General features: G+C 37.8%; 1 protein-coding gene across 1 annotated transcript in view; it reads right to left on the bottom strand.

Annotated features, from left to right (window-relative positions):
* The window catches only part of LOC127448221 (potassium voltage-gated channel subfamily H member 7-like), a 134,087-nt gene that overhangs the window by 59,994 nt on the left and 47,934 nt on the right, over positions 1 to 26,159 (bottom strand). Inside the window, exons 3-4 of the mRNA XM_051710596.1 lie at positions 16,486 to 16,641; positions 3,498 to 3,920 (exon numbers count right to left, since the gene is read on the bottom strand). Coding sequence (XP_051566556.1) covers positions 3,498 to 3,920; positions 16,486 to 16,641 — 579 coding nt within the window. The remainder of the gene's footprint in view (positions 1 to 3,497; positions 3,921 to 16,485; positions 16,642 to 26,159) is intronic.

Below are 26,159 nucleotides of genomic sequence, written 5' to 3'. Positions count from 1 at the left end.
GGTGTTTATCTTGCGGAAATGACCATCTGACAGATCATTTGTCCCGCTTTTTACAATACCATTCGTCAAATAAATATATTTATAATATTTTATTTGCTCATGTAGAGACGCAGAGTAAAATGAGAATTCCCCAACATGAGAAATACGAGGAAGATGACTCGCATAACCCAGATAAACCATGAAATATCACTTTATCCCCGATGTGTGGTCATTATTCAGAAATATCAGACTGCTGGATGGCATGATAGACCAATCAGAATCAAGTATTCCAGAGAGCAGTGTAATAAAGAGATTTAAAGAGAAGTTTGTAATTTACACTGAACTAGCACTACCGAAGGGAATTGCAAAAATAAACAGTGTTTTCAAAACAGCTTTCTGAATACACCCCTCATCTGCTGTTGCTCGAACTGTCAGATAGTCCCACCCCAAACTCACGCTATTGGTTGAGTAACGTTATTGGGGTGGGTCTAAGTGGGTCGCTCTAAACAAACACAGGCATTTTATAGCACCACAAATCGTTTACAGTTTTCGAGAAAATGAACCTCTGAATGACTCGTAGTTGTCTCTGCATATTAAGCTGGGATATAAGAAAGTATTTTAACAGTGAAAAAGTTATATACTTCAGCTTTAAAAACACCATGGTAAAATCACTGTAACACATGGTTTATGTACAGAATGGAACACAAGCTTACTATTTACAGAATACTGTGCAGTACACACTAAATACTGCCAAGTAAGTGTTTACTTGGCAGTATGGCAGTAGTAAGTGAAACAGTAAGCATTATTCAACGATAAATGCATGTATTTTGCTCTCTTGTAAATTGCACATTTCGCTATTTGTAGTAGGTCATCCAGGCATTTCATGCATACAGACAATCCATATGCTGTGCAGACTATACTGTATACATACTATATACTGCAGCTAGAGTAAGAATATGTTAGTGTGCTATTCTGAACACGCCTGTAGCTATGGCCTCTTGTGGCTTGTTGATTTAATTTGAAGTGGGATTAGATTAAAAATAAATATCTTCAAAAGATGAAAATAGTGCAGATTGCCTACTGGTTAACCGCTGATGGAAGCCTGTCAGTATGTAACATTGATTTTCTGTCCTGACTGTGAGTCGAAGCATCTGTCTCACTGGTGAGATGTGAAGAGGAAGAGCCCATCTCATATCTGAGCCATTCTAATCCATCTAAACCCAGCTGAGTCCAGTCCAGATCTTTATAATAGCAGTGAACGTTCTGCATGAACTAATCAAGACATCAATAGCCAGTTGAGAGGTGAAATCAGACAGAAAATGGATAATCTTGAAACGGCACGACGTCCTGGACACTATGATGGATGCTTTGTGTTCTGAATGCGGTTTTTAAAGAAAGATAACAGGTTTTAACTCCTGATTTATTTATTTTTTTTTCAACTTGCTGCTTTTGATAATACCAGTCTGAGACCACTAAAGAATATGCATCTGCTTTGCATTCTTTTCTAATTTATTACTGTTTAAGTAGCATCTCAGGATGTACTGAATTAACTGCAGTTTATAAATTCAAACACCATTATGTGCATTAGTGTCTACATTAATTGCTCATGATTAATGACAACAGACTTTGAATAAAAAGTTGAATGGAAAAATTAAAAATTCAAGTTTCTTTAGTATTATCTCTAGGGATGGGAAGTATGGAATTTAACGATTCCTGTTCTGATTCTTATTTCACTAAATTATTACGATTCCTTTTTGGTTCCATTAACAGTTCTAACTTTTAAAAAAGATTGTGGCGGAATGACCCACCACTCCCTCTCGTCATCGTCAACCCTCCTCTGAGGGCAATCCTTCAGCCAGGCTCATGACAGGAGTGAGCAGGAGAGAGAAGAGGCGCATAATTAATAAGCCTCATTTAGGCAGCAGGAAACGTAGCACACCTGAGATGCGTTTAGCCTCGTCACCGCTGACATATAAACATAGAGCGTGCCTCTTCTCAGGAGGCCAGGTTCTATTCTCCATGTGTGCGCACACTGGCGTCCTCGCAGGTTCCAGGAGCAGAGCGGGGAGGGTACTGGCCGTGTTTGATGTGTGCCAGACCCGCTACCTTGGAAACCCCGGTGTGGGTTGGAAGAATCGCTGGGGAGCACCGCACGGATCGCGGCCAACTGGCATGGATGCCGGCCCGCCTTCCCCTCACACTTGCCACGGCCCTTGGGAAGACAGGCCGCCACAGAAGCCGCCACCCCTGGCGCTGTGGACCACGGAGGGGAGCGTGTGCGGCCGTCTGACCCCACCCACTTCCTGGACCATTCCTGTGGACACCACCCATTCCTACACATGCCTCTTTCTCTGTGAGGATGCCAGATTCCCCCAATTTGGAACACTTTCCCCCTTGGACACTATTTATTCCCCCTTTTGATTTAAAAACAACCGCACATAAGAATCGTTTGTTCGGAATTGGACTACACTGGTCGCGCTGTAGTTTTTGTGCTATAGATTTAAAGATGTTCGCGCTGTGCATTTTGCACTGTAGATTCAAAAGAACTGACACATAAGAGTCATTTGTTCCAAAACTGCATTACACTGGTCACGCTGTATGTTTTGTGATGTAGATTCAAAAGAACCAGCTCATTAGAGTAATTTGTTCTGGAACCGCATCACACTTGTCTTGCTGTATGTTACAATGTAGATTTAAAAGAACCAGCTAATAAGAGTCATTCATTCGGGAACCGCATCAAATGGTCGAATCGTTCGTTTGGGAATTGGACTACATTGGTCATGCTGTATGTTTTGCGCTGTCGATTAAAAAGAACCAACTCATAAGAGTCATTTGTTGGGGAACCGCATTAGACTAGTTGCGATGTGTGTTTTGCATTGTATGTTCAAAACAACCGACTCATGAGAGTTGAATAACAATCGGTTTTCAGTTCCCAACCCAATTTATCTCACCCTTTTGGTTTAATAACAGCATGCAATGAAGCTTGCATGAACAAAACCTGATGATCATGTTATCCAGCATTTCAAAATCTTTGTTGTTGTTGTTGTTTTCAAGTCTTTAAAAAAATCCCAGATTCTTAAAGTCTTTTGGAACCCACTGTACATTTTAATGTATGCATTTGGCAGATGCTTTTTCTAAAGCGATTTAGAATGCATCCATGATATGCATTTTGGCAGTATGTGTGTTCCCGGGGGAATCAAACCCACAACCTTTATGTGGCAAGCAGTCGAAGACAGTTATGCATTCCAACAGAATTTATTGTTACCATTCACACTGTGCCCATGGTCTGAAATGGAGTACAGAGACGCTAATGCACATTATGATGTTTAAAATAATGAATTGCACTTAAAGCACTTTGATTGAGTTTCTAAACTGCATTCTCTCGAGCAACTTCATGAGGTGCATCCTGAGATGCTTTTGAACTAAACCCATTTTCTTGCCGTTGCTAATGTTGTGCGCTACCAGTTCATCTACAGGAATTTCTTAATCTCAGGGTCTCGTAGAAATTAAACACTCACCTTCACTTGTGTGCCTGTCCATAAACAGACGTTTGGAGTTCGCATTAAGCCCTTCGATGTCATGGACCGAAGAGGCTCGTCTTCGGCTGCACACAATGTCTCTGGAGATGGCCTGAGTGAGGCAGGTGGTGGACTGGGCTTGAGAAGGACTGGGACGGTCCCAGGTGTGTTTGGGTGATGAGTGATCCAAGGGTACCATCACAGTGACCGGGGATGAGGGATGACTGGAGCTGATGAGTGCCCGTGTGTCATTGGCCTCTGCTGGACTGCAACTGCCCTTGGTGGGCGTCACAGCTGTAGAGTCATAGCTGGCCCTGTGAGAGTCAACCATGACCGTGTCTGGATCATCCTGCGGGAGAGACTGCTTGCTGGCGCTCAAGAGCTTCAAGGCTCGCAGATGGAAACTCAAGAATCTTCCTTTCCCTGGAGGAAATAAAACAATTATGCCATTTCATGAGGTTTTGTCTGCAGCTTTTAGGTATTTTATTTACACTCATGACCACATAAATGGAATTTAAAAGTTGTAAAGAAAGAAGATGAGTCATATGGACACTTAAAGGTGCTTTGAGCGAAAACATTTTCTGGAACTTTTAAATGGAATGGCTCTCAGAAAATTTTATATTCCTATTTACAGATATTACTTAATTTGGTGTCCTTTGACAACCTTAAAGAGAAAGTTCACCCAAAAATTTTAATCCTGTCTTTACTTACTCACCCTCATGATGTTTTAAACCTGTATGACTTTCTTTCTTTCATGGAACACAAAACGAGATAAATGATTGACAGCTTCAGTCACTATTCACTTTGTATGGAGAGAGAGAGAGAGAGAGAGAGAAAGATGCATTAAAAGTGAACGATGACCTCACTGCAAAAACATCCTTAAAACATGACATATACAAGATATTAAGTCTTATTTTCAGAAAAATCTAACAAAATGTAGTGATATTTATGCTTAAAACAAGAAATAAATTTCAAGAGGGTAAGAAAAATAAACTTGTTTTCCCATTTAATAAGGATTATTTTTCTTTCCCCATTTTCAAATAGTTTTTTATTTATTTATTTATTATTATTATTATTTTAGATTTCTCTGAAAAGAAGACTTAAAAATCTCATGCTTAAACAAGATATATTTATTTGACAAGCAAAATGACAAGTTAAGATTTTTTACTGGAAAACAACACAAAATACTACATAAGAAGTGGGACATTTATATTTTAGCATATTTTGAAGATATAAGCATTTCAAATTCATAACAACATTTTTATGTAATGTTAAACAAAATGAACTTAAACCCTACATATTTTAAGTTTTATTTTTTATTTTATTTTATTAAAGGTTACTCAATTCAGTTTGATGGAATTTTGCTGTGAAATTGAAATGCGTAAATCTTAAAATGTATTTTGTGTGTAACATCGTTTGTGTTCTACGTAAAAAATAAAAAAATAAAATAAAAAAAAAAACTTTGACGCTCCTTTGAAAAACGTTGAAGCCCCATAAAGTGCATAAAGGCAGCATAAAAGTAATCCATAAGACTCCAGTGGTTAAATAAGGGATATGACAGGTGTGGGTGAGAAACAGATCAACATTTTTTTCTATAAATCTCCACTTTCACTTCCATTCTTCTTCTTTTGTTTTTGGCAATTCACATCCTTCGTGCATATTGCCACCTTCTGGGCTGGGAGGAGAATTTATAGTAAAAAGGGCTTTAAATATTGATTCGTTTCTCACCCGCACCTATCATATCCCTTATTTAACCACTGGAGTCTTATGGATTACTTTTATGCTGCCTTTATGCACTTTATGGGGCTTCAAAGTTTTGGTCACCATTCACTTGCATTGAATGGACCTACAGAGCTGAAATATTCATTTAAAAATTTTCATTTGTGTTTTGCAGAAGAGAGAAAGTCCCACATATCTGGAAAGGGTGAGGGTGAGTAAATGAAGAGAGAATTTTCATTTTTTGTGAACTATCCCTGCTATCACTTTAAGCTCTATAACAGCAAACAAAAATGTGGGATTGTTTATTTGGCCAATTGGACAACTTTTTTTTTGCTGCTAAAACCAGCAAGAACCATGTAAATAGCATGCTGGTCTTAACTGGCCTTTTCAACAGGGAAGACTGGGGCATTTAGCAACAATACAACTATACAGTGCAGCTTAATGGTCAACATTCATTTTTGCAATACAACTTCCCCCGGAGAGCAACGATCTAACATATGGCTCATTTGTTTAGTCAGGCCTATAATGATCCCAATGGCCTCTGCTCTGAATTCATGCCTCAGTATGGACACAGCTGCTTTTAATTAGCAGATTTTTTACATGGGTTTTCATCAAACAAATCTGCCACTTCCCATGGAATTCAATGTATCCTCTACAGTACATCAGCTTTGAAGAGTAAATTGAAGTGCAACTAGTGTCCATTAAAAAAGGTCTATTTTAAGAAGCAGCTAATTAATCTGCACCAGGACTGTCACTCTTGATTTGTGCTTCAAGAATTTCAAGAATTAAATAATGCTATGATGTCACTGAGCGTATTATGTTATGAACTTACATTCCATTATATCCCAAGTAATTTGCAAAACTTTGCAAACCTCGCACCTAATTAGCTAAAAGGCCATTTAGCAGCTCATTATTAAGCTCTGTTTTAAAATCTTGTGAGCCTCCTGGCTGTACATAGCTACCTGCCTTGTGAGGGGCTGTCAATCTGGTCTCACAGAATCACGTTACTATATCTACATATTTGCAAAATGATTTTTACACGGCTTGTTGTACATATCTCAGCAGTTTCCTGGTGAAATGAACACTAGAGGCGCTACAACAGCAATGACGTTTATTCACTGTCACACAAATCATGAGTAAAACAGCAGATTATCAGTTCATAAAAATTTACTTTTCACCCTGTTCCTCACACAATTCTATCTTATGACATCTAAACACTTTTACTATAGCGTGTGACTCATTTTAACGTTTGCATTACATAACCAACTACATTTACAAGCTTGTTCAAGTGTGATTAAATTGTGCATTAGCTCAACTGATAGAGCGTTGCACTTGTGATGTAAAGGAGCGGGGTATGAGTCCTGAAGAGCATGCAAGTCGTCACGTGAACCGAAAGTGTCATAGAAGCACCACAAAATGACATGCTTTTCTGACACTATCGGATAGGTTTAGGTTAAAGGTTTAGGGTAGGGAGGTCGGTTTTGTCTATTTAAAACTTGATAGAGCATTAACTTTAAAAATCACTTGATTTTAGCGCCACACAGAGGACATTTCTCATCAGAACTTCCACGTGTAAAGAGCTGCATCATATTTTGCAAAATTATCGCCACAGTTACAATTTTTTTATGAGATCAGGCTCAGGACCGTCTACACCGAATGCATTCTTGCACAAAAAATTGCTAGACGTAGCGCAAGGAATAGAACAGTACGCAGGTGTCTCGAGAAAAGTTTCTACAAGTTTAAGTTCTTTTTAACTTGACGACGTGTACAAAATGCGCTGCTCCTGCGTGAAACACTGAAAGAAAACAGTGAGATATGGTGCAATGGTCAAAGATGTCTGTCTAGCATATATTTACATACAAAAACAAAAACAAATTAAAAACAGTGCAGATGGACGAAAAATGCGTTAGGTGTGAACGCAGCATCGCAAACTAAATAGAACTTCATGAGTGAAGATTTGGAATTCTTTACATGGGCAGCAACTCCATGCATTATACAAACAGTTCTATAAGCGAACGACACCGGGGACAAGATTTATAATTAATTTCAGTGGAGTAAAAATTAGGGCTGTAAATCTAAAAAAAACAATATATAAAAAATTTTAATCAAATTAATTACATGACGTGCCGATTAATTAATGGAATTAAGCACAACTAATTGCAAAATATAATTCTATATACAGTAAATAATACATAATAATTCAAATAATAATAAATATAATGTATATAATTCAGATTGAAATATGTTGGAATATTGTGTCTTAGTAGTAAAGCACTGATTAAACAATGCAAAAAGTGGCTTTAGATGTCAGAGGTTTTTTTTTGTTTTTTTTTTTTTGGTCCCATATCACTAAACAAGCCTTAAGTCAACAGAAATCCAATTTGCAATTGAGTTTGTTAATCTATCCTGTTCTCAAAGGGCGCGTTCTGTTCAGTCTGCGTTATATTTAATTGTCGGTCTACATACATTTTGTATTTTCTCACTTTTTTAGGGTGCTGTGTCAAGTTAAATGTACAGATCGACCAATATTGGTTTTTAATGAACTATATGATACTGATTATTTTTAAGTGTGTGATAACCAATACGCATAATTGATTTTATATTCTTTTTTTATTTCTGCTTTTAGGCACATTAACAAATTTCCTAAGCACACAAAGCACAGCACAACACGCAGGACCGTGTTCAACGTCTTATCTAATTTTCATGAGAGCATTAGTTCTAAATGCAATTTTCGTGCCAGCGCAAGTGGGTGTGGGTGGGATTGTTTGCGCTATCTGCGGGTGTATGCACGCAAACTGTGGGTGTATTGTATGTTAATGAAGTGGCGCAAAGAGCAATTTGCTGTTTTTCCTGAGAAACAGGTAATTGCGCTAAGATGTTTCAGCAGCACGTCTGTTTTCAACACAAAGTCAAAACTCAATTCCTGCATTTGCAAATATATAGTGGAACATCAAACTGACCCTTCGCAAAGCCCCGCCTTAAAAGCGCTACTGACCAATCCTGTCTCAGCAACTGTTGCCCTGCCGCCATTACTCTGACACACGTTTGCTTTTTTCCAATGAGAGCCTCTGGGAGGAATGTGTGTTTGAGTACTTTTAAGCTTGATTTTTTCAAAATGTCAGCATACCTTATTCAACTAATAGAGGTGCATCTGTTAAACCGAGGCAGGTGTAATCACTTAAAACTGCAGCATTAATGTGTTGGCAGCTCCCTCAGGTGTACAGAGGCCATGTGCCTGAATGTAAACACTCCTGTGAAGGTCTGTTGTGGATGCTCAGTCACAATGTTAGGGCTGAAAGTGAGCCAGCACTGGAAATATGATGATGCCTCACTCAGCACACCCTTCGTATGCTGTCACCCATCTGCTGTCAGTGTGTTCATGCATTTATGACAACTGCATATGATACTAAATCCGAGCAACTGATCGATGCCCCCTGCAATGCACCTGGATAATTACAGCTGGCGGGGGTCCACACAGGTACTGAAATATCTACTGTACGTGTTTGTGTGTCCATGTGCTTTTTTTCCATTGGCATGTGTTTGTAATTTCCATAGTTACATAATAGTTGTTTAGAGCATAACATTTAAATGATATAAATAATTCTATTACAACCCAAAAAATGAAAATCTGTATTTTGAAATGTTAGGCAGATAATTCTGTTTTGCTTAGTTTTTATTTATTTACATTTAACAAAAGTGGTTATTAATTTACACTTTCAAGCTCCCAAAAAAAAAAAAAAAAAAAAAAAAAAAAGAATCCTGAAAATACCATCAAAGTAGCCCATAGCCTTTCACTTGTGTGTTATATTTCAAGTCGTAATTCACTGATCACTGAACTTGCTGCGTCACAATCAGTCATGTGGCATGAGAGAATCAATGCCCCAAAAAGAGAGCTTTCATACTTACTGCTCCAAAAGAGCTTTTAATAAATAACCATGTAGTTAACATTTCGACCCACAGAAGAGTCTTCTTCAGAAACATTTAGCAAAGTTTGTGATGTCTATTTCAAAAAAGCGTCCCATGGTTCACACAGGTGTTCACAGTTTGTTGTCAATAGCTCCACCCAAACTCATGTCCTAGAGCGGGTACATAGACAACACAAACTATAGTATTAATAAACATGGTTAAATACATATAGAAATATATGTTGTTGTTTTTTTTGTGTGTTTTTTTTCACAAACAACCATCCCAGCTCACATATATAAATATTAGGGCTGCAATGGTCCCGAATCCCGCTCGGAGCAGGTCGAGCAGGACCGGTTACACGACCCTACTCAGTCATCGAAAACAGGATTTAAGCATCTGCTTAATGTGCTTCGGCCCTGTTATAAAGTTCCTACAAGAACGCATTTCAGCAATTCTGTAGTGTCCGCTCTAAACAGGCATGCACTGTAATTGTCCACAAATTGTCCTCTCCTCTGATAAAGTGGATATTCTGATTTTCCTGAAAAAAATTGAAAATTGAGTGATAAGTACAAGTGGTGAAATCTGGACTGCTAATGTATTAATTTTGTTACAATTATTTTAATTGCTCTTTTTTTTTATTATTATTATGTTTTTATACAATGTGCATATAAGAGGCTCTTAAGTTTTTATTGTAATTTCATTGAAGAAATAGTGCAGTCATGTATAAATGAGCCTTCACAATAAGAATTATAGATTCTTTGTTTTCCCTATTTATTATAAAAGCAATAATAAACAACTCATTGTACGTTTCAAATAAAGGAAATGTACGGTATAATCGCCCCATAGGTTATATCTCATATCACAGTGTTTAGATGGAGTGGTTTCATACTGTATCTATGAGCTATTATACATTTCTAATGCACTTAAATGACTTTCTAAAAGCTATGGACAAAGATCAGATTAAGCTAAGTAGTGAACGAGTGCCTGAAATGTGTCTGATATCACTGTTAACAATGCTGCATTGTGTTTCCACGCACTATTTAATATCCAGCACTCTGACAGAGATGTCACAATGGCTGCAAACATAATTTCCACAGCACAGAGAAGTCAAACGGCAAGCTTTGTGATTGTGAGTGATGTTGTCGGTGAGTAAGTCAGTCAGAGGAGGAGAGGTTAATTAACCATAATGAGATATTAAACCATTATGGCCTCTTCTCTTCACTCTCTGTCTGGACTCCATTGTCTGTTTTCATTTAAAACACAACCAGAAACTCTGCTCTCAATCCTTTTGTTTGACAGAAAAGTGAACTGAAGCAGACCAGTTCCATATAATGAAAGTGAATGGGACTGTTAGGCTTCTTTTTTTAAATGATTCCAAAACAAAACATTGTAAGCTCTGGGATAATATTCTGAAATGTTATTAAATCATAACTGGGTTTGTTTACTAGTGCGCATTCCATATCCAATTTTCCTCTTCCTCTATTGAGACTTAATCCTGATGTATAAATTGTTTTGAATGGAAGATGAAATGGCCAAAACAGACTCTTTATTTCATTACAGCACAGAGAAACAGAACAAACAAAAGGCCTTTATATCCTAACAAATTATTCATGAAGTATGTGAGCTAACACACAAACCGCATATGGCGTCTGAAGTATATTTGCTTCAAATTGAAGATCATTCACTGTTTGGTTAGCATAATTCTAATGTGCATTAGCATGTAAATTGACTTGCATTTGATTTGGTGTTTTCTTAGCATATTGGAGAGGTTAAAGAGTTTTATAGTCTGTCACATTCCTATTCAACCTGATCAAGCCTTTATTTCAGGATACACTAGAATCTGGGGATTACATCCCAGATTCCATTCCATTGGTTGCTATGATACTGAGAAGCATTTGCATTGATAGTTTCTTTTTTGCTTCTAAAAGTCACTTCAGTCTGAATTTGAGTGCGGCACGGAGAAACGTCTCTGTGCGTTCTAGGTGAATAATTTTCTGCATGCTGCAGCATGTGATCTGAACTGGTTTTGTGTCGCATGTTTGGGTTAATGCAAGTCTACAGCTTTGCTTTTGCTGTCCTGTTCCAGACATTTTAATGAGCTTTTTTGATTAAATAAAAGGTATGAAAAAAAATCTTCCCCTTTGAAAAGAAATTTTCGTGGGCAATTAGTAAAAAAAAATTATGCAGCGCATCAGGTTCGATGACATAAAAAAAACACCATCGGTTCTTGTGCGTGTCGTAATAACGACGACCTAAAATTCTGTCTGTTCTTCAAAAAAGCTATCATGTGGCTTTCACGAGACTTTTAGGGATGGATGGACTGATCCTAAAATATCAATACATCCAATGTTGTATCGAGGATATTGATCCTCACAAAAAAATATCAATTTTAAAATTTCTTTAAGCTACTAATTTTATTATTTAATTACCATGAAAATTTATGCATATCATAAGCTTTGAAATGGGGGAAAAAATAAATAATGGCAAAAACAGAGAAAAAGCATCACAGTGAATTAATTCACACTAAATGATGAATTCAAACGTCACACAAACCTGTTATCATATATAAGATTATTTAGTTCAAAGTTGTTAAAACATTGATAGTGTTCTGTAATTGTTAATAATAAATAATAATAATAAAAAAAACAGAATTCTAATAATTTTTCATTTATTAGAGGCCTGTGTATGTTAAAAACTCTAGGTTTGTACATTTCAGTTCGTTCTGAGCAGAACATTTTCTTTAATATTTTTTTTTTATTCCGGTTTCGACATTCCGCAGCCTCCTTTCCAATTGGAAACTGCTTAGAATTAAATTAAATTATATATATATATATATATATATATTATGACACTACTCTGTGCTAAGGATGGGTGCCATAGCAGTTGCAGTATTACCAGATCTCTCAATAAAAATAATTTATAAAAAAAAAATCATAATAATAATGGGCCCTGGTTTGGAAAAACAAGCGCAAAATAAGATACTTGACTCACCCAAAATAAGTGAAAATAAATATTAAAATTGTAGTCCCATGTGGGGGAAATATTATCATAGAAATCATTACAAGCAAAGTAAACAGTAGACAAAAAGTAAACAATATATCCCCAAAAATATTTTAAATATTTTAGAAATATATCTGGCCATCTAAAATAAATTAATAGCCAAAATCTCTCTCTCCTGCATGCATGCACACACTGCTTGGGCGAATTTGGACCAAATGTTGTTCTTATGCAGACCGAATTATTTTATTTTAAACATTTAATAATTATTAAATTATTAAATTTCACCTCCTGTTCGGTCAGAACCTGGCAGCATCAAATCTGTATTAATGCATCCTATTAAACCAGAATTCAGTGAAGACATGGAAACAACTGAGAAATGTACTTTTTACCCCAGTATTTTTCCTTGCATGTGGATTAACCATGCATGTATACTTAATAATTAAATCTAGTTGTCTAAAAGGTCTTCAGCATGTTACAGAGGGCTACATCTACTGTATAACATGCATTAAGGTAAAGAAATGTGTGATGCAGCAGTTTCTTCAGAATCAAAGCACATTCATATCACGTTCTACTAAAAAGAGAGAAACCTCATTTTTTTTTGTGCAACAGGAAGTGGTGTAGTTCCAAAAGTTTACTGCGATAAACTATTTAGACTTTGACTTCATGAAAAAAAATGAATGGAACGAAATTAGTATTGAGTTGATGTTGACATATAGTCTCTATGACACACAGGGGCACCAAACACACAGCAACATTTCCCACTAAAAATAACCTTCACCTAGAGCAGTGTGCTTTGCTAAGTGAGTGATTCCAGAGGCCGGAGCAGCTGCACAGAGCTGTAACCGACCCCTGTGGACATGGAAATATGCGTCATCATTGCAACGACTGTCCACCCTACGGCACGTTGCACTGTCAGAGGGTGTAGAGGAAACTGGCCTGCAGAAAGAGGAAGTTGTTGCAATGGAGACCTGATGATAAATGTGTTAATATCATCAGCTTCCTTTCTAATTTTCACTAACAATCTTTCTTGATATGATCCAGAGAGTCTAAAAATGCTAACTGATACTAACTGGGCATTTGTGGGATAATGTTGATTACCACAAAAAAATATTTCAACTTATCCCTCGTTTTCTTTATAAAAAGCAAAAACCTGGGTTACAGTGAGGCACTAACAATGGAAGTGAATGGGGCCAATCTGTAAATGTTAAAATACTGTTTAAAAAATATAGCCACAATACATAAACAAAATGTGTTAACATGATTTTAGTGTGATAAAATCGTTTACTAAACTTTTCTGTGTAAAGTTATATCCAATTTTACAGCTTTGTTGCCGTGACGATGTAATGCCATAACCCTAAAACCCTAAAAAGACTGTAAAAATGACTATTTACAGTATAGCTTAAATACTAAATACTTTTTAACACAACGATAAAAGTAGGTGCTTTTATAAAATTATAAACTTCACATTTCTACCTTTAAACCCTACAAAATAAAATAAAATAAAATATGATTTTTTAAAATATATTTTTTTAAATATTTTAGATTTTTTTATTATTTATTTTTTTGCGGTGGTGCGTTAATTAGTAAGCTGAAAGCATGCTGTGATTTAGCCAGTTAACACACAGTAAAACTATCTCTGAAAAGTCTTTAAATTCATCCCATTTAACACTTCATGGCTAAAGAAATACATATTAAGATGGACATTTTTGGCTGTTGTGTCACATCTTTTGATGTGCATTTGAGCATTGCTATTTTAAGAGAGCATGTCAAGTTAAAAATAGTCCAACTTTTAAAATCACACTTACACTATGTTCCATTCTGTTGTTCTCTTGTCCAGCAGTTTTAGAATGCATTATGTAAACATCGTCTTGTGTAAACATCCAGGGTCAGGTGAACCCGTAATTACACAAAATTCATTAAGACCGATTAGTCAGCTAATCGTTCAAGCAACCCCCAACTAGTCGATTTTGAAAATTGTAATTTGTACTTCCATAGAAACCAGCCCTGAGCTAAGCTGAGAGAAGATGCCAACATTTCCAACTGTTTGTGAGTGGTCGCAGTGAGCACCTCATGACTAATTAGCATGCTCGATTGATGAAAACACCACCGTGGTCTACTGTTCCACACTGCCCTGCTAAGGAACTTTCTGGCACTGTTGGGTCTGGAAAGAGCCAGGCAGGCTGATTAAAATGGCTGGTTTAGCACAACAGAGATGCACCAGGAAGTTGTTCTGCAGCATGCTGTAGTGGCCACCTGGAGATTTCTACTTGAATACCACTTGATCTTACAGTATGAAAGATCAGAGCATGCACGAATACTGTAACAAAACAATATTAGCCTGAAAGGCCCAAAATATACTCTACGCAAAGACATGAATGCCAACGCTTCTAGCTACACAAGCTATTTTTTAACACTATTTTTAACGTTTTTTTAATGGAAATACATGTTGCATTCTCAGTGCTGCCACAAGGGGCACAACAGCAGGCATTAGCATTAACTTAATAATTCTACCTTTAGTTTTCTTTTTCAGTTTAACAATGGCGGAGCAACAGTTTGCTGAGAAAGTTAAATATTATTAATTTGTTTTTAGCTAGCTACCTGAGGAAAAACACATGCGGTTTAACGGCACCGGCATTTGAAGGTTACACAATGACATTAATTACAGGGTCACTTGTATCGAGGATAAACATGGTTTGTACCCAGTAAAATTGGCTCTGAATGGTGAAAGTATTGAAATTCAAGAGGCTTTAAGAAATCAAAAAATCAAACTAAAGACTAATCGAAAAATTATTTTCGATTTTTATGCTTGATTATTTTCTTTTGTACGATTAGCTATTTTTAAACTGTGTTGGGTCGTAAAGTAGGGTCCAATCTGGGCCCTGAGGTAAAACCAGTTTGGTTGAAAACCACAAGGTTTTGCAAATGCAGTAACAACACATTTTGTCAAAATTGAGTTATCACTGAAAACAGGTTTCTATGGTTATGATCAGTCCTGGAACAGACAGGTTTGGCACAATTGTTCAGATTGAGAGGAAACAGAGTGTAAAAATGTGATAATCCACATTTGGCTGTTCCATACCGTTCCGGGCTCATTCGAAATCAGGATTACAATGGACTGACTGAGTATGTGTCCAATCATGAGTAGGGTTGCCAAGACAAAAGAGAATTGTTTTTTGAAATTGTGGTGCTGCAAAATCAGGATTTTTTTTTTTTTTTTTTTTTAAATGCTACTGGAACCGAAAAAAAGCCTATGAATCCATTTCTCTTATGTTCAGTGTTGGTGTAGTTAAAGGGTTAGTTCACCCTTTAAATGAAAATTCTCTCATCATTTACTCACCCTCATGCTATCTCAGATGTGTATGACTTTCTTTCTTCAGCAGAACACATTAGAAGAAAACTAGAAAAATATCTTAGCTCTGTAGGTCCTTAAAATGCAAGTGGATGGTTATCAGACCTTTATAGACTCCAGATGTTAAATCCATGTCTTCTAAAGCAAAACGATCGCTTCTGGTGCGAAAAAGATAAATATTTAAGTACTTTTTTAACTATAAATCATCGCTTCCGGTCAGCAGCATCATGCGCGCATGATGTAATGGCGTTGGCTTGTTCGCGCAAGAACTGACGCATGTGCGACACACATGGAAGAGCATCGCTGTGTACAAGTGAAGAGGAACGCTATGCAGGAGCTTTGTTGGTTTTGGTTTAGATCTGTATTTGTATCTGTTTGTTTACTCACAATGGTGTGTTTGTGTGCTTATCCTGGATGTCTTAATCGAGAGAACAACGTGAGATTACCTCTGTAACGTGCCAGCGCGAATACGTCACATGAGAGACCGCGTGAACTCGGCGCTCTCACGACGCGAATGCGCTGACCGGCATGATTTCATGTTAAAAAAGTACTTAAATATTGATAATTTTTACACCAAAAGCGATCTTGTCACTTTAGAACACATTAATTTAACCACTGGAGTTGTATGGATGACGTTTATGCTGACTGTCTGTGATTTTTGGAGCTTCAAAGGTCTGATCACCATCCACTTGCATTTTAAGGACCTACTGAGCTGAGATATTATTCTGTTTGTCTACAAATGTGTTCTAGTGAAGAAAGAAAGTCATACACACCTGGGATGGCATGATAATTTTCACTTTCGGGTGAACTATCCCTTTAATACATTTTGGCTTTCCAGGGCAGCACTGCTCTATTGCATAGCAACACAACCTTCTTGTATTAACCCAAGGCAAAGAGCAGCTACAGTAAGTGTGAAACAGCATCTAGCAGATAATCGCTGAAGATATGAGAAGGCCTCACTTTCTCAAAACAGATCTGATCAGGCAGATGATTAAAAACACAGTTTCCACTCACTGATTTTAGGTTTGGCAGGCGGGGTAACGTTCAGTCTCTCTAGAGAGTCGTTGCTCTCCTCGTCCAGAACGTAATCGAAGTTCAAGATGAACATCATCACAACTCCTTCTTCATTCTTCACCGGGATGATGTGAGTGTTACACAGGAAGTCGGACCCTATGAGAGGGAGGCAAGACAAAAATAAAGACATATTTAGTTTTTGAAAGTGTTATATGTGTTCTGCTTGTTTCATCTTTTTAATTTGGTTGTTATCCAACCAATGTTTTACACACCCCTTGAATATACAGTATGTTAATCTACTATGTTGGCAAATTTGATTGCTTTCAGCTATCAATAAGTGTGTAGTACTTTGAGCAAGACGTACTTAGTAACACATTTAAATCCATTCTTCATAATTCCACAGATTTTGCCCCGAATTAAGTTTTTCAAACATTTGTGTACTTGTTTACCAAGGCGACAAGCGTGTCAGTGAAAAGCATGCTTGAGATGAAATATGAGACAAGTCATGTTTGAAGAAAACAAAGAAAAATCATGGGAAATATCACCTGTGAGCAGAATATTTTTATTGGCCATAATTTCCAAGCTGTAATTTTGCCCAAAAGTTTGCCTGAAATTTGATTTTATCTGATTTAATTTTGTGTATTTAGCATACATGAAATGCAACCTATGAAATTAGCCTTAGTGCGACAACAGAGTTGGCCATTTTATTTTCAAAAAAACAGAAAACATTTAATTCAGCTTCATTTCCACCACAAAATTCTGTTAAACACAATGCAGAATTTGAGATGTGCTGGAAATGATACTGTGGAGGGAATTTTTTTGACTTTCAGAAAAAATGACAAATCTCCTGTCGTGCATGTAACTGCGATGTTGAACTGAAAAATGTTTTGAGGAGACATTACTTTCTATTCTTTACTTTTCACCATTATATTGGCCATCAGCCACCCTAATTTTGAGATGTTGACATATAAACCTTCATTTCTTGATATTGATAAAAACCCATAGCGGTTTACGCCTAATTTAAAGCCCTCGTCAAACAAAATCTCTTTAGTAAATTTCTCAAAACCAGATGTACAGTACAACACCAAACTATGAAAAAGTAATTTACACTATGGGAGAAGGTGAAATTTTGGTTCTAAACTGGAGGAGGTGACGAGGTGATGGCAGCTTTCCTCAGCTCACAGAAACAGACGGTACATCACAGAAATATTCTCTCTTCTGTTGCTCTGACAACCATGTGAGAAAGAACAAGTGAAAAGCAAATGGCCTCTGGTCATGCACACTGGAGTGTGCGATTGTGGATAAATATGGTGAATCAGACCCAGAGTTCAAAGGTCACAGCATGTCCTTCTCTCTGCAGGCTTAGCCCTGTTCGGCTGGCCTTATTTGGCTGCTGAAGCCACATGGCCGCACCAGGGACTTAGTAGGATCTGACAGACAGCAATGTAGTACAGCACAAAACATTTTGTCCATTCAGTGTTTTCTTTTTCAGTCCAATCCATCCTTATCTCACTCATTGAGTCCTAAAAGCCCCTTCACTGATGAACATATACGAAATAAATAAATAAATGCTCGCCCTCTCAGGAGCCTGATATCTGGTGCGCTAAAGGATTATTAAAATGTTTGGCTGTCTGACCACAAGACAAATGCTTCCATTTTTTCCTCCTAGTGCTTTTTGTGAATGTCATAGATGGTAAAGTATGTGAGCTTGGACTGCAACGTAACTAAAACTCTTAGTGGTCGAGCAATATTTTTTTTCAATAACCAATGGCGATATCTAGACAGCAAAGTGGCCAATGGAGATAATCAGCCTGATCTAATGAAAATTACGTGACTGTTGAAACATTTTTGCTAAATATTACATGGTTCCTTACACACATACCGGCAGTTCCGAGGTGAAATGTCCACTGATTGGCACTAAATGTGAGTTACATTTTTAATGCTCATACTTTATCGAATTTTAAATCAACAAAACCGACCTCCCTACACTAACCCTTAAACGTAACCTAACAGATTGTGTAATTTATGCAATTATTTTTGATTTACAACTTACACTTCCTACTTTTTGTTTATTGCATTTTTTTCAAATAGACTAAAGCAAAGAATATTTTGTCAGAACCTCCAAAACAGTAGTGCTTCACTATATATTTTCACATTATATAGGTCAATTTATTCTCTTAGCTTTAGAACGATTACTATAATAAAAATTTTACATTTATGGTTATAGTTCTCGTTCTTGGTGTGAACGGGCCTTACATTCAGAGTTTACAATTAGTAAATACGAGTTCTGCAAAGACGTGAATGCTTTTTCAAAGTCATAATCTAGCAATTATGGTAATTCAGACATGATGTGAATTTACCATTGAGTTATTTTTTTATTTTTAATTTTTTTATTAATCCTCAAACCAACAAAATTTCTGATTGTACAGTAACTCGTCCTAGAGCTTTCAAGCTATATCCACCAAAATTGGCACAGACCTGCAGACTGGTCTGGGATAGTGTGCTATGACCTTTCTAACTGATCAGACTTTAGGTTTTCGCAAATCGGATAATCGAAAACCCCCAAAATCCCCCAAAATCCCATTGACTTAAATTGATGGAATGTTCAAAAAGGCCAGCTGTCAACAATTGTAATCAAATGTAAACAAACTCAAACAAGGCTATCAATCTAATACTAGTTTACACTTTCAGAGAAGGCTTTTTCAAGCCATCATCACTCAGTTTGGTGACGGTAGTGGCACAGAAATTACACATTACATCTTGAAATAATATAATTGGCTTTAATTAAACTACTTTTATTAAATATTAAATTGAGGGTCAGCTGACAATGGTTGTCGGTATAAGTGACCACCCAAGAGCTCTGACTCATTTCCACCACTGGTGGTGTGTGCCTGTACATCATATTTTGATCTAACTGGATATCCTGGGTTGCTACCAGACAGTAGTCAACACCAAAGTGCTTTTACATAGTAGTAAATGCTACAATCTTTAATATATATAGTTACATTTCTATGTAATTTGACAAAGCTTTTTAGAGTGCAGACATTTAATGCCGGAATGGGTTAAGTCATGAATCTGTGTTACATGGCTATTGAACGATAAAACTTTTGCTAATGCTTATGCTAAACACATCAACAGAGGCTTGTTCAGGAGATTTAAATGCCCCCCACAGGATATACTTCATAAAGAGAGGATGAATTTCAGAATTTTAGCTCTTATGAAGTGTCTACGCTCAAAGACATCTTCCTACTTCAGGGTGGGCACCTGATGTGTGCTCACAGATCAAATGGTTCTCACTACACAGCATGCAAATTGAGAGTGGTTTTTCAGCTCAGTCTGAACTTGAAAGGCTCATGGACACATGCTCAATTTTTTCTCTCTCTCTCGCTGTCTGGGCAGATGCCATCAGTCGTGTTCATTAGTAGTATGCTAGCTATCTTACTAAATATAGCTATCTTGGACTAGAGCACATTATCACTGGCAGGTTTTAGTGTTCATTCAAAATGGGAGAACGCTCAGGGAAATGGGAGGTCCCTTGAAATGTATTTGACATCCGTTTAGATGTTTCGATTTGTCAAGATCCATTTGACAAATGGGTCATCCATTTTACTTCTATCCATAGGAAAGAAAAACAAAAAATTAGATCTCTTAAATATCTCAATTATTTCTCCTAGGCAGCAATGAAATTAAATGGAAAGCAAATGCAGACTTGACCATGGTTTTACAATGTAACTATAGTTTAGCAATGGTATGTGTGGTGAAGCCATAGTAACCACAAAATTAACTACGGTTACTACAGATATGGTTACTCCAATATTATTATCGTAAAACCATGGTTAATTTTGGTTAAAGGTTAAACAAATAAGGTAAAACATTAAACTGAACATACATATTTACCTAATATACACAAGAAAACGTCCTGGTTACTTTCGTAACCTCCGTTCCCTGATGGAGGGAACGAGATGTTGTGTCGATGTAGTGACACTAGGGTCACTCTTGGGAGCCCCAAACACCTCTGCTTTTTTTAAAAAAGGCCAATGAGAATTGGCGGGTGGAATTTTCATGCCACTCCCCCGGACATACAGGTATAAATATGAGGAGCTGGTATGCAACCACTCATTCAGGTTTTGTGCTGAGGAGCTGAGACCAGGTCCCGGCCATTTCAGCGGGCAGTTCAGCATTGTGGCAAGAGGGACACAACGTCTCGTTCCCTCCATCAGGTACGGAGGTTCCGAAAGTAACCAGGATGTTCCCTATCTGTCACTCACTCGACATTGTGTCTATGTAGTGATACTAGGGGTCCCTATACAAAACGCCACAACTAGCTGAACTGTGTTGCGTGAACTGGCGGTGTATGATGGGCAGACTGCTGTGTGCCTCGTAGCCTTCCTCGGGTTCTTGGCGGCCGGCCGTGAGATGGGTGGCATCTGCTTCCTGCGCTGGGCTCCACGCCGGGGCCGGGCCACGGGGGCGGGCTGCGGCGGAGCCGGTGTTGTAGTTGCAGGAGGATGCCCTTGGCGACGAGCAGATGGGGTGCGTGGTCTGCTTCACCGCAGAGGACTGCTGGGCAAAGTCCTCGACGGTGTCGAAGAATAGGCCAACCTAGGAGATGAAGGCGTCAAGGAACCGTGCCTTGTCAGCCTCGCGCATCTCAACCAAGTTGAGCCAAAGGTGGCGCTCCTGGACCACCAGGGTGGACATAGCCTGCCCGAGAGACCGCGTCGTGACCTTCGTCGCCCGGAGAGCGAGTTCGGTCGCCGAGAGCAATTCCTGCATCAATCCCGGGTCAGAACTACCCTCGTGCAGTTCTTTTAGCGCCTTGGCTTGGTGTACTTGCAGGAGAGCCATGGCGTGCAGGGTGGAGGCGGCTTGTCCAGCGGCACCGTAGACTCTAGCTGTCAGGGACGACGTAAACCTACAGGCCCTGGATGGGTGTTTCGGGTGCCCACGCCAGGTGGCGGCGCTCTGCGGACACAAGTGCACCGCGAGCGCCTTATCCTTGTTTTAATAAACTCTTTTAGTTGTTTATGCTGAAGCGTCCAGGGGCGTTCTCTGCACTCCACGGGTGCAGAGGGGGAGAAGCCGCTGAAATGCACCGTAGAATCCAGCAGATGAGGTGAATGAACTTCGCGGATGAATTCAGCTTCAATGAATAGAACCACTCGGCTCCAAAGAGAAAATCTGAATGAGTGGTTGCATACCAGCTCCTTTTATACCCGTATGTCCGGGGGAGTGGCATGCAAATTCCACTCGCCAATTCTCATTGACCTTTTTTAAAAAAAAAGCAGAGGTGTTTGGGGCTCCCAAGAGTGACCCCTAATGTCTCTAAATCGACACAATGTCGAGTGAGTGACAGATAGGGAACATGCTATTTTATATAACAATCAAAACATACTGAATTTATTTAGTTTAAAAAAAGAATGCAAAGTCCCTTTAAGGCTGCACAGGACTCAAATGAATCAATGAATCATTTATGTAAACTAGTTCATTTACATGAACCGTCCGAAAGAACAAATCACTAAAATGACTCAGAGTTCCCAACGCTAAATATAAGGGATTTGTTTATTTTAACTGTTTCATTTACATGAACTACTTGAAAGAAACAATTAATTGAAATGATTTGGTTTCCCAGTGCTACATGAGAGAGGATGGTTTAGGAGAGTGTGTTTGATTACTCCCTTGGCTCCATAGTTGCGTTCACAATTCAATGTTACAAATGGAGAGTTTTGTGACGCTACAGCGCAACTCGTTGGAAAATGTAGATTGTTACTCGAAAACCTATACTATTGTGAAAATACCTGTGCTACAGTCACACTACTTAAAAATGTTGTACAGTTAGTAAGGTTGCTACTTTTAGTTAAGTACTCCCTAACACTGCTAGTGTCAACAACTTGAATTGCAAAATTAAAGACTGTAAGTATTAGCAATAGTAATAGGGATGCTTGTCTTAGCAGGTGAAAGGGTAACAGAAAGATTTAGTCTGTGAATGACATGCTATTTTGAACTCCTTGACAGCTGACTGTTGTATGCAAGTGGTTCCTGACCGACTGATGTACTCTTTTCTGAAGACCCTGAGGAAACAGAAAATGTGTAGTAAGGCAGAAAAAGAGTGAGTCGATAGAACTCAGACATCTGTCGCGCCATCAGGTATAAACAGACAGGATGTGGACAGAGACGGTTTAGCTGAGATGGAGCACTGGTATTAAAATGAGTGGGAGAAACTGGAAGGCCAGTGGATGTAGAAAAGATAGTCCCGCTTACAGGTAAAAGAGTCAATCACCTTTAAGATATCACCTGTCAGTCAACTCGAGAATGTGCATGAGCATTAGCTGAACCAGCCAAAATAGCATTTTTTACGCATGATCTGAGCTAAAGAAGCACAATTTATGATGCAAATGATTTTAAGTACGTTCTTTGATCGTATTCTTGACCAACCATTTTCCCCATTCAAATAGATAGGAGCTGCACGTTTATGCCACTTGTTTACATTGAAAACTGCTGCTTAGGCTGCCCGAGAGTGTTCCAGAGATGTCTGCCGAGTGGACTGAGTGGGCCTCATTCAGAAAGAGGTTGAACATCGAGAACAGTTCCATTTTTAAAAATCACTAGAACTGAATGATTTTCATGAAGTTCGGTCTGATTCCAGAAGTAAAAATCATATTTGTTTTTCCCATAGGGGAAATTATTAACGATAACTTGTAAACCTTTAAAGACAGACCTACCGTGAGGTCTGCGGTTGTTAATCAATGTTATGTGCTCCATTTGAAGCCATCAGTCCATGTTATTTTATCTTAATAAAAAAAAAAAAAAAAAAATACTGGAATTAATACTGGAATTCTTGGTAAAGAACTACACCACCTTGAATGCTGAAGAGAAAGATCCACCAATCCGAGAATCGCTGCAAACAAACCGAGGCAGAAGAGCTCTGAAGCGATTGCCCACTCCCATGATGCATTGTGAATGACGCAGTCGAGTTGGTCTACTTATACACTCTCAAGCTACTTATATATTTGTATATATTTAAATATTTCGCGAAAAACTTAAAATATATCAAATACATGCTCATAATCAACAATGTGAAATCTATAGTTTTATATTTTCCATTGTTTTTAATTTGATTTATGTCATTCGTAATACTTTATTGGATAGTAGTTCATTCCTTAATGAAACAGTCTTTTTGCATACCTCGTTGCAGCCCACCCAGTGAAGTGCTGTTAAAATAATGCAAGCATTAAAAAATCAATCATGTTTTTTGAAAACAGTCATATTCTGTTAATATATTTATTAAAATTAATGGCAGAAATGTGAAGGGGTATTTTCATTTTGTCAACGATAACAAAGATGATATGAAAAATAAGATCATGATGATAATTAAATGATTTTGATTGAAACTTACTCTTAATTTCCAGTCCCCCACGCATAGTCTACAGTGGCCCAGAGGTGTACAACACAATGAAATTTATAAAGCAAACACAAAGGCTGTGTCTCGTTTGGAAGGATGCGTCCTCCGGAGGTCGCATTTGTCGGCCGCATACATCATCGAGGCTGTCTCGTTTCAGAAAAGCGAGTAGGACATTTCGAATGCAGCCTTCCAATGCGACCTTCCTTCACGGGAATTCGGAGGATGCATGAGGTGTATCCTTTGTGGGCACTCACAACCCACAATTCTTTGCTTCAACGGACATGTCTAAAAAAATGACACCAATTTGCCCGTAAATATGATGTTCAAATGCAAGGAATGTTAATTCCCAAGTTGAAGTACCTCAGTAGATGGGTGCAGAGTATATAATATGTTTAAATATTATATAAAAGTATATAAAATGTAGTATTCTCTACATCATTATAACTCTCCGAAAATGTACCTCATGCATTCCCTTCCAGATGGACGATGTTCCCTTCTCACTTAAAGCGCTCGTGCTTGTTAAAGAGTGGCGTGTTGTCATAGCAACCATGTTCCGTTCCGTTTCCGTTCGTCCTACGAAGACCATCTCGTTTAAACAAGATTTGTTTAAAGGAGGACACTCGGTATACTACAGCCTTCAAAGAACGCGACCTCCGGAGGATGCATCCTTCCAAACGAGACACAGCCAAAGAAATAATTAAGCCACAACACAACAAAATCAACTCACAATACAACAAAGTTAACTCACAACACAAATAAATTAAACCATAACACAAATAAATTAAGCAACAACACAACGGAAATGCTCCTGGCCACTAGGAAGCAATGTCAACTTGGTGAATAATGTCTATTTAAACTTTTTTGGCAGTATTACATGCTTACATGTGGAGGAAAGTACACGATAAGACATTCCCAATGTGAGTAAAGTAGATTTATGTTTTGAATCCATTATGATTTTAATTTAACTAAATACATTTAGGCATAGACCTTTGTGCATGTGAAGTTGAGTATTGTGATTAATTCTCTAAGGAACACTTATTGACTTTAGCTACACACAACTTCACAATAACTTTAGTGCTAGAATTGCATTTCTTACGCCGGTCTCTCTCTCTCTCTCTACTGGCGGTGTGGCTCCTTTTATGCCACTCTCCCCGTGCTCACTGAAATTAGAGACAGGTGTTAGACATAATTTAGCTCAGGTGTAAGCGCCCTTACCGCTTTCTCTCTCCGGAGAGATGCTTGACCACGCCCCCGCTACCACAAAGACGTAATATTACAACTTACAACTGCGTAAATGACAAAGAAAATGCACAGGTGAACTTGAACTATAGTACGCTTCCTTAAAAACCGTAAAAACATACTACACACATTGCAATAGCCTAAGCTGTCTAAAACAAGGAAAATTAATTATAGCCTACAAAACGATTAACAACATGGTAACTTCTGAAAAGCTAATAGTAATACTAGCCAATACTTTAAAATACTATTTATTCACTTTAATTTCAGGAGCTCAGGTTTTCACAAGGACAGTTTTCATATGTTATTTATTTTATGATTATAAATCTAAATCTTATGTTAAAAGTGTTTAATATGAATGAATAATTGGTTAAAGTTTGTTTATTTGACGGACACGTTTTTGCCATTTTGTACATTATTGTCAACAAAAATGTGAAAAAATATGTTAAAAATAGCACGTTGTGAATGTTAATAACTGAGCAACTTTGATTATTGCCTTTGTTTCTATAACATTTTTATAGCATTATTGGGTGTTATAGCACAAATTTCAATTGGAGATTTAATGCAATCAGTCAAACTCACAAGTTTTTCACATTCAGGTGTGGAATGAAAAAACTAAACAGATGTTAAATACGTTTTATATCCGTTTTTGTTCAGTATTTTTGTGTAGAACATAGTTTGGACCAGTTATTGAGACCATTCGGAACCAGAATCGTTAAATCCCTAACTATTCCCATTCCTAGAGACAATAGATGTCAGGGTTATCATGAGCAAAAGAAACAAGACTGACAAGGAAAAAAGCGGAGTAAAAACAGAGCTAAACCTTAGAAAAGATAGAAAACGATAAGGTCATGTAAAAAGAAAGGATAATGTACAGTAAAGTAAAGATTAAAGGTTATCTTCTGTTGCCTGACTTTTGTAACATAAAGCATGTTATTGGATACATTGATACTAGACAGGCAAAGGCGGCAGCACATGTTCTGTTTAATGTGTGTGTCAAGGGTTAACTGCCGTGGTCTGTTGGGGGCTCTTAAGT

This window comes from Myxocyprinus asiaticus, chromosome 11 (genome assembly GCF_019703515.2).
Source record: "Myxocyprinus asiaticus isolate MX2 ecotype Aquarium Trade chromosome 11, UBuf_Myxa_2, whole genome shotgun sequence".
In the NCBI taxonomy this organism is placed as follows: domain Eukaryota; kingdom Metazoa; phylum Chordata; class Actinopteri; order Cypriniformes; family Catostomidae; genus Myxocyprinus; species Myxocyprinus asiaticus.
This window is presented reverse-complemented; position numbering and strand designations above follow the sequence as displayed.